Source organism: Egretta garzetta, unplaced genomic scaffold (assembly GCF_000687185.1).
Source record: "Egretta garzetta isolate BGI_Z169 unplaced genomic scaffold, ASM68718v1 scaffold4, whole genome shotgun sequence".
In the NCBI taxonomy this organism is placed as follows: Eukaryota; Metazoa; Chordata; class Aves; order Pelecaniformes; family Ardeidae; genus Egretta; species Egretta garzetta.
The window spans coordinates 2,579,291-2,588,769 of NW_009259329.1; the positions used below are offsets into that span (position 1 = coordinate 2,579,291).

At 51.4% G+C, this 9,479-nt stretch overlaps 1 protein-coding gene across 2 annotated transcripts in view; it reads left to right on the forward strand.

The window, feature by feature from the left end:
* Nucleotides 1-5,599, forward strand: part of LOC104124385 (hippocampus abundant transcript 1 protein) — a 9,276-nt gene extending 3,677 nt beyond the window's left edge. For both annotated transcript variants that reach the window (XM_009636724.2, XM_035892270.1), the window contains 9 exons: nucleotides 311-438; nucleotides 852-966; nucleotides 1,530-1,748; nucleotides 2,446-2,559; nucleotides 3,031-3,102; nucleotides 3,523-3,635; nucleotides 3,805-3,902; nucleotides 4,472-4,638; nucleotides 4,727-5,599. In XM_009636724.2, coding sequence (XP_009635019.1) covers nucleotides 311-438; nucleotides 852-966; nucleotides 1,530-1,748; nucleotides 2,446-2,559; nucleotides 3,031-3,102; nucleotides 3,523-3,635; nucleotides 3,805-3,902; nucleotides 4,472-4,638; nucleotides 4,727-4,936 — 1,236 coding nt within the window. In that variant the 3' untranslated portion in view covers nucleotides 4,937-5,599. The remainder of the gene's footprint in view (nucleotides 1-310; nucleotides 439-851; nucleotides 967-1,529; nucleotides 1,749-2,445; nucleotides 2,560-3,030; nucleotides 3,103-3,522; nucleotides 3,636-3,804; nucleotides 3,903-4,471; nucleotides 4,639-4,726) is intronic.
* The last annotated feature ends 3,880 nt before the right edge of the window (nucleotides 5,600-9,479 follow it).

The window sequence follows — 9,479 nt, forward strand, 5'->3', positions numbered from 1 at the left end:
GGGGCAGCTCGCTGCTGCACAGGCGTGCCTGGGGGCACCGCAGCTGCAGGCTGGGCAGTGGCAGGGATGGGAGGTAACTGGTGGTTTTGGCAGCGCCTGGCTGGTCAAGGGGTTTTTTCTTTTCTCCCTCAAAGGATGCGTGCAGTTTAACAAACGGTTATGTTTTGGTAATACTGCCTGCTCATAGAAAATAGGAATGGATTGTCTCCTCCTATTTTTATCTTTAGATGATGTTGTCAAAAGCTCTTGCTATCGACAATCAGAATTTGACTGAGGGATTTCTCTCTGTCATCCTGTCTGTCTGTCCTAGGGTCTGCTTTCTTTTCTAAGTGCCCCACTGATTGGTGCTCTCTCTGATGTCTGGGGCAGGAAGTCCTTCCTCCTCCTCACCGTCTTCTTCACGTGTGCGCCAATTCCCCTTATGAAGATCAGTCCATGGTGAGTTTACTCTTGTTATAACGAGGGGTTCCGAGGAGAGGAATGAGTGTGAGGCTGAACGATGGGGGGTTTGCAGGTGTTGCAGATAGAAGAGTCCATCCAGTGGAGATGGATCCTCAGCCACTTGTCTGGTTCTACTGGAGGGTTCAGTGTCAGGAAGAGAGTCTGTCCTTCCCCTCCTGGTGCCTAGTCTCCCGGGAGGTGCATCATCACTCTTAGAGAATGTTGACGTTGCCTTCTTGTGTGGGGAAAATAAGTGATGAAACTCCATGGGCCCCCAGGCTGAAGCTCGGTGTTCCTGAGCACTTTCTGGGGCTATGAAGTAGGATGAATAAGGGAGAGGTTCTAATACGGCAGCTGTGGAATAACGTGTGGTTGCTCTCTAACTCTGCCTTTGGCAATGCCTGTTTCAGGTGGTATTTTGCTGTCATTTCCATGTCTGGAGTCTTTGCTGTCACCTTTTCTGTGATTTTTGCCTATGTTGCTGATATCACACAGGAGCATGAACGCAGCACAGCGTATGGCTTGGTAAGGAGATGAATAACTGGCTTGTCTCTTGAAAGAAATATTTGTGGCTTTGCAGATAGGAGAGGTATAAAATTGGGGTGGGAGATTTATTGACAAGCCTGAGGCCAGTATCAGTGAAAGGACGATATGTGCTTCACTGATACTACAGTCTCCCTGTTCTTGTATTTGTGGTTTAGCACCGAGGGAGGGGGCTAATTTCTGTGTGACCTGAGTACCAGCTCTACTGTTGCTTAACCTTGAAACCAGCCTGGCCTGTGAACTTCTTTGCACCAGGAAAGGGGGTGGGCTGTGATGCTGGCAGGCATACAAGTAGCCTGTGATCGGGCCCTTTCTATAGGGTTACTGAAAGTATCATATATGAATTGTTAGGCTAGCTTTAATTTCCCCTTGCTAGAACTTAGCCTAGATGGCACCCAGAGAACATGTCGTCTTCCTGTCTACAGGAGTCTCTGTTCACCTGGATTATCTCCATCAAAGATGGCAAAACCAGTACCCTTAGGTTGCTCTGGAGGAGAAAATAGGCTCTAGGAAGAAGAGGCTGTATTAATGTTTTGTGCTTCCAGGTGTCAGCCACGTTTGCTGCTAGTCTGGTCACAAGCCCAGCGATTGGTGCGTACCTTTCCCAAGCCTATGGCGATACGTTGGTGGTTGTGCTAGCTTCAGGTGTTGCTTTGCTGGATATTGGTTTCATCCTGCTGGCTGTGCCAGAGTCTCTGCCAGAAGAGATGCGCCCAGTCTCTTGGGGAGCTCCAATCTCTTGGGAACAAGCAGACCCGTTCGCTGTAAGTAATCTTGCTGTTGTTTTTCCACATGCTGGTAATGCTTATATCTGCTGTGGTTCTGCTCGTTGCTCTCAAAAGGAAGATGCATTCCAAAAAAGGTGAAGGGTGCAAGGCTTAGATTAGCCCCACAGAAGGTACAGCGTTTGACTGACAGCAGGCTGCACATACCTAGAGCTGCCTAGTGCCTTCTAACCGGTTTCATATAGCTCCAAATCATCTAAAAGCAGCTCCAGATGTCCTGCAGCCAGAGCATCTCTTGGTGGAGATGTGCCACTTGTTTGAATATGAGCTCCGTTATTAGCAACAGGACTGTGCCAGGAGAAGTCTTTTGCATTCCTGGCTTCTCGGGACCTTTGCTAATGATGATGAGCTCTGCACAGTTGCACCTCACCTTTGCTTGCTAGGAAGATTATTTTGGCTGTCGGAGGAAAGACAATTCTGATCGAAAGCAATTGACTGTAAGTCTGAGAAACTGAAAGGTAAAAACGCCTCATTCTAGGGTGTCCACCTGGTCTGGTGTGTCGTGGCAGTGTTCACATCTTCCTCTGGAATGCTGGTCTGGTTTCATTCAAGTACTCACTTCTTGGATATAAGATGGTGACTTGAGCTCTCTGTTCTGCTGTCTCTGTACCTGGAGAATATTTAACAATATTAACTCTTTTTTTTTTTTTTCATTTTCCACCTGCCTTCCCTACAGTCCTTGCGGAAGGTGGGTCAGGATTCCACAGTGCTGCTCATCTGTATCACCGTCTTTCTATCCTACCTTCCTGAAGCCGGCCAGTACTCCAGCTTTTTCCTGTACCTGCGACAGGTCAGTCTCCTGTGATGAGGGAAGGCTCTGAACACAGGAAATCCCGGCCTACAAAAATTATCGTAGTTGCTTGTCCTAAGGAAGCTCATCTTGGCCAATAGCTTAGTAAAGTTGAAGCTATAAGAAATAGTGACTTGTTCCAGCTTTCCTAAAAAATGTGGGAGCCTGGCAACCGCTCCGTAGGCACTGCCAGGACCCTTGCTGGGCTTCTTGCTGGTGGTCTGCCTGTCTGTCCCATCCAGGCCACTTCTGGGTGTTTAAGGTGAGCCCAGTGGTTTAAAGCTGTTCCTTCAGCCAGAGGAAAATCTTCAGTTTTATTCCTGTGGCAGCTGGGAGTTACGGGAGGGTACAGTTGATTAATGCTTAAGTACCTGATAAGCAATGTCAGTAAACATTAGTGATGCTGAGGGAGTGGCTTTCCTCACAGGGTAGAAATCTCTTGCCTGAAAAGTCTCTTTGGTGTTTTCACAGGTCATTGGTTTTTCCTCCGAGACTGTGGCAGCCTTTATTGGCGTAGTTGGGATTCTCTCTATCCTGGCTCAGGTGAGAAGCAGTGTCTGTCTTGGCTCTGGCATTGTGGTTATAACAGTGTCCAAAATTGCTGATAATCGTGGCTGGTGAGTTGTCAGAATCCCCGTGGCCACGCAGACGCCGTCGGACCCCTGCACGGCTGCCAGTGGGTCCCTCTTTCTTACCTTGTGAATGTAGCTGGTACTTGTTGAATAACAGACTGTGGCAAACCATGGGGTGGCCCCGTGTTGCTCTGTGAAACTCTATGATCGTGCACTGATTGCCATGGACAGGGATGTGCTGGTTTCCAACACAGTGTTACCAGAGTGGAGGAGTGCGTGTGCGTGACAGCAGTCTCAGCAGCCCGAGTTCCCTCGGATTCCTGTCCTCTTGTCTTCCAGTGTTGTCACCTTCCTTTGCGCTCACTTTGAAAGCACCTGTTTTTCTTTCCAGACAGTAGTGCTGGGAATTCTCATGCGTTCGATAGGAAATAAAAACACCATCCTGTTGGGACTAGGCTTCCAGATCCTGCAGCTTGCCTGGTATGGCTTCGGATCACAGCCTTGGTAAGAGTTTTCTCACATTTGTCTCCCGGTGTCGCAGGTTTCTCCCTCTGCTGGGGCTCTGTGGCAGCACCCTGTCCCCTGGCAGAGGGAGATGCTGCCCTGCCGTAGTGCTCATCTGCGGCTGGCCCTCGGCAGCCTGCCTCCTAACTGCTGCCTCTTTCTCCCCGAGGATGATGTGGGCAGCAGGAGCTGTGGCTGCGATGTCTAGCATCACCTTCCCAGCCATCAGTGCCATGGTGTCCAGGAACGCGGACCCCGACCAACAGGGTGAGTCTCTTGGGGATTTGTCTAACGGGCGAGTTCATCCCAGCAGGCGATTGAGCTGATGCACGTTCAGATTCTCAGCGTTGGTGGTGGAGGGGTGGGCAGGAACCTCTGTGCGAACTGTGGAGTGTCGCTGCATTCTTACTAGTATTGACAGGCTTGCCTGTGACCATTGCTGATGCTTTGGGAGGGAGCTCTCAAATCATGCATGTCGGTGTTCAGTGTTGCCTGTCTGAGCTGGAGAGGAGGCTGCTGCTGGATGGTTTGTCTGCTTTGTGGTTCGACCCCGAGTCCTTCGACTTGGGGGGCCTTAACTCCAAAAAAACAGGGAATTGTTGCTCGATGTGCCCATGCTCATCTTATTCTCCCAAGTAGCAAGCCCACCATTACTGATTCTTCAACAAGCTGATTCTGAGCAAAGCTAATCACCAGCCAACCCCTTCATCTGTAGAGTGCGTGTCAATCCAGATCTGAGTGTTTCATCCTGTCTTAAAATACGTATGCATTCTTGAATAAAACAAGTTTCTTCAGAAAGCTGCAAGCCCGCCTTCCTTTCCTTGCTCTGTCCCCAGGTGTGGTGCAGGGGATGATCACTGGAATTCGGGGTCTGTGTAATGGCCTGGGGCCAGCGCTCTATGGCTTCGTCTTCTATCTCTTCCATGTGGAGTTGAATGAAATGGCTGAGGTGGAAACGTTGGGTAAGGCCTCCAAACCCAACATGGCCAACCCTACGGACGAGGTAACCTGTTTGGTGGTGTTACTCCGTTTGCTGGGCTGCTTCTGTCCTTGCACCTGAGCATTAATCGTTCTTGTGTTTTGCCCTACAGAGCAGCATTATCCCAGGGCCTCCGTTCCTGTTTGGGGCTTGTTCTGTCCTGCTGTCGCTCCTGGTGGCCTTGTTCATTCCGGAACACAACCTTGCACTGAGATCGGGCAGCCACAAGAAGCACAGTAACGGAGCCCAGGCGCACGCCCACAGCCCGCAGGCCGGAGGATTGGATGGCAAGGAGCCCCTGCTCGAGGACAGCAGCGTATGAGGTTGGGAGAGAAGGACCTGGCTTGCGTCTCAACTCCAGATCAAGGACGGACTTAGCCAGTCGGAGTTTGGGGAGAGAGGGTGGGGGGAGAGAAGAAAGGAGGTAACAGCCTGTGCCACTAACAGCTAATGAGAAGGGACAGGGTTTCCCTTCGAGCCAAATATACCCAGCTGGTGCAAAAATGGAATTGTATCACCTGGTGCTGGTGGGAAGGGGAGATGCTGAACTGCTCCACACGTAGGGGTGGCTTTTTAAAGCAAACCTGCCCTTGTACGGGAATACTGAACTTCATGGTGTGACCTGCCAAATACTCAACTCACCAGTGAAAAATTAAGGAGCTAGCGTTGTCGTTGTTCTAACGTGAACTAACTGAGTTGCCAGCCAGAGTGAAACGAGGCATCTGTTACACGCCCCATCCCCTTACGTAGCTGGTACTTGCTACTGATCCCGCCGCAGCTCGATGGCAAACCCCGGCCTGGGGAGAGGCTCGACCGCTGTGGTGCGCAGCCCGTGCTGCCGCACACCGAGCAGAAAGCGCGTGTGTGTGAATTACGAGGAATGGGTAGAGTAGCCAAGTGCCAGCAGGTCCCTGCTGCTTGAGGGTCTGGTGAATTTGCCTGTTCTGGCCCAAGTGAAACTTAGACCCAAAAAAAAAAATCTGCTGACTTTAATGTTCTGATGAAGAAAATTTAAGAAGTAAAACTGCAACTGACACGAGGCAGAACGGGCAGATGAGAGAAGGGCAGCTGCGTGAGTTATAAATGCTTCAGTGGTCAACAGCTCCCATATTTCTATTTGGTTTCTCTTTCTGTTACACCGAGGTAATGTTTGTCCGTCCCTACCTTCACAGGGAGTAGGTAGAAGGATTTTTCAGGAATCTTGTTCTGGAATTGTAAGTGTTGTTTAGGAAATACAGTTCTCTGGGAGGCTGGAGAGACAACAAACTCTGCTGAGCACCCTGATAAAGCGTCGGCTCCTGAGAGAAAGGTCAGAAGGAGAGCTGTTTATCTGGAGCACTTCTATAAAGCAGGCTGGTTTCTCCCTGGGCTCTTGCCATCTGATATTAAAACCAGATAATGACTGTAGCTTGGTTTTTCTTGGTCCAGAAGGTCCTGGTGGTGGTGACTGCAATTGGTTTGAACTTACAGGTTTGGATTCTGTGTAGCATTTCTGAGCCTGCTGTGAAGGCTTCTGCTTTGTTGAAAAACGAAGCTGCAGCAGCAGCTCCCTTGGGGAAGAGCAGCAGACACTTGAACCTGAGTGTTGCGAAGGAAGCCAAGACAAACATACAGGGAACGTGCGGTTGGTTGCAGATACACAGCTATGGCAGAGGGCAGGAAACAATTGCTCTCATTTGAGTAAGATCAGAAGCAAAGGCCTTGAGCAATTGCTGGGGGAAGTAGAGACCAAACTGGGAACACTGAAGATATTTGGTCGCTAAGGGAACTGAGGATACGACGGCCAAACTGGTCCTGTCCGAGCAGGGCATGGGCAGCAGCTCTTGTTCTCTGGCTGGGATCCCTCCTCTGTAGGTTTGGGACCGGTAACGTAGGGGAGAGTGGCCAAAAGTGGGGGAGCAGTCACTCAGTGTCTTGGTCTGTGCAAAGGGGTAACAGTGGCCGATGCTGTCCCTGCACGGTGGTGACTGCAAATGCCTCTTGTCTCGGTTTCGTGGCCCTGGAGAGCTCGGTCACTGACCCACAACTGGCGCAAGCAGGGGAGAGCCCTGTCCATCCCCAGCTCTGCCCCGGCAGTGCAGCTCGCCCCGTGCCGGGAGCATGAGGGGATGTCAGCCCCAGGCTGTACTCGGTATCTGACCCCTTCTGCGCGCTCATCAGCGTGAGGGCTGGATAATGTCGGCTTTGGACAGATGGAGAGCTGCAGTTCCGCGTAGGTTTTTTAAATGCCAGTCAGATAGGAACAGTGTGGAGCCACTGCCTGCCTAGACCAGGCTGAACTAATCATTTAATGTCTGTTTACCAATTTTCTGGACCAGTCAGTTATTGGAGGTAGACATGTAAGTGAAATAATTCATGGTTTGTTTTGCATTAATCCAGCCTGGTACCCAGATCCTGTAATCAGAAACTGTAGGAGCAGATTATTGTCCACGCAGAGGGCAGCCACCTCGGACGCCGAGGGTTTGCTGGCGTGGATCTGATTGCAGGGCTGGAGAACAGAGCTGGCACAAAGTCTCAGTGACCTGCGGTGACTCCACTTTTCCCAAGCTCGTTGTGGTGATGCTCAGATTCCCAGATGTTACTGGGATAGTCCGTACCGTGCATGCACAGCAAACTTTTCCTAAAGGAAATCCAGTTGCTTCCAGGCAGCAATCCCAGCTCTGTGTTGCTCACAGGAGGAGAATTTCTTAGACTGGAGCTTTACCAAGTACGGCTGATGATGCGTTTGTTTACACTCTATTAAAGGGAACTGAAGTCGCTTTGTCCCTCCCACACAGTGAAGTGAAATGAAACACGGGGTCGTTACCTCGTTCGTACTGGGACACTCGGAGATTCACGGGCGGAATGTAGTGGAACGTTACAAAAAGACAAGCATAATTTATATGATATAAAGTATACAGAGATATATTTTTAAAAGTCCATTCCTTTATTGAATAGTTTATTGAAACCAATGTCTTTCTAGTCCCATTCCCTCTCACCACCGCTGCTGCCTGCAGCGTCTCGGTCTCCCCTTCAGATGGCAGAACGCACCGGGCGAGCTTCCCTCCTCGGTCCCCGTCCGTCGCGACGCGATACCCGAGTTCCCAGTGATGCCGACGTCCCCCAGTTCGTGAGTAGTGGATCTGGAGTGGTTTGGTCCCTTCTCCAGCCCTGGAGCTCGGGGCTGGGTGACGCCGCAGGTTACCGCCGCCTCGGCGGGCTGCAGCCGGGCTGCCTGAAAGGCTCCGCCGCAGCGAAGGTTTCCTCGGCTGCTGGGGGGGGACGGCGTTGGGCGGCTGCGCTGGCAGAGGGCACGCTGCGAGCGCCGTTATCAGCATAAAGGTGACTTGTGCATCGGTCCCTCGCTGGCCCGCGGGCTGGCCCAGGGGTGTGAAGTAGCCCCAAGCCTGGGTGTGTGGAGCTGGTCTGGGCATGGGGGCTCCCCGTGGGGCAGAGCTGCTCGCCTGCCCCGGAGACGTGGCTTGTTCCTGGTGCTGGGAGCAGGCAGGGATTCCCTTCCTTGGGTTTGGAGTTCCTTTTGCCTGGTTGGGGGGGGGGCTCAGCCCCAGGCAACCCCTCCCCATGGTGTAGGGATGTGACCCACCCACCGCTCTGCCTTTAAGTGACAGAGGAGGACTTGGGCCAAGTGGCGACGGAGCTGGAGTCACCAGACCCGAATGACGAATGTCTCATTCTGAAGGGCTGGTGGTTCTGCAGCGTCCCGTGTGGAGGCTGGAAAATCTGTACGGAGCATTCAGCTAGATTTGCCAATTTTTGTTACTTTATATGAAAATGCAACTTTTTTAAAACAGCCTTTTCTTAAAATCCCCTCAGTCTGCTGTGTGGTGCCTGAGCCTGGCTGTTCAGCATCACTGCTCCCGGAATTTGGCTGCGGTGAGTTACAGTTCAGGTCGGTGACAGCAGTGCCCCAAACATAAGGCAAAAACGGGCTTTAATGGCCCTTCTCCTGCAGTTCCAGTGCTAGTGGCCGCCGTTCAAGTGAGTTCAAACTGATCTTCTTGCATCAAAACCCTGCGTTAAGCCGTTGCTTTCTCTTTCACCGTTACTTTTGCAAAGTAATAACTTTTTACTTCACTGGGTTTTATTCTGTTCCCTGCACTTGGGTGGCTGCTCATGGCTTTGGTTGTCTGAGTGCGGGCGTACGGCGAGCCCGCATCTGCTGAACAAAAAAAGCTGAACCACGGTACCTCTGCACCCCAAGTTTACTATTGCCTGTGTTTCTGTATCTTTTTTTTTTTTTTTTCTGAGCTAACAAACTTGTTTGTTTCAGTTGGGGTTGTGTTTGGAACTGGCTGATCTCTCCCTCCGATGGATTATTTATTAAACTGCTGCTTTCCTGTTGTGTTGAAGTTCTCTGTCCTCATCTTTCCCTGCCCCGTGTTACCGACCGCTTTCCAAGCTGCCCTGTGCTTCTGCCCAGCTCCTCTTGACCCCTGTAACTCGCGCTGAGAGTTATGAGAGACTACTGTGAACGGCCCTCCTGGTTCCAGCAGGCACGAGCCGTCAAGTTGCTTCTTACCACTTCCTTAAAACTAAGGTATTCCAGAGCAAAAAGTACTTGAAACCAATTCCCATCCACCCTTAATCCCCAAATAGCAATCCAGCTTCCACGGGAGCGTTGGAACAACACCACCCCAACTGTGTGAGCTCCTCCGGTGTCGGGCACAAGGTGTTTTGAGCCCTGGCCCCACTGCTGCTTGTACCGGATGGGGGCCGAGCGCTGGTGCAGGAGGAAGCTGGTTTTGGGAAGTTTGTGCAGGGCAACATTTGCAATGTTGGGCCAAGCAGGGAGCAGCAAAACGCTCCGGAGGAGCGAGCGGTCTGCTGTACGTAGTGGGGCAGGGCCATCACCATCGCCTTCAGCA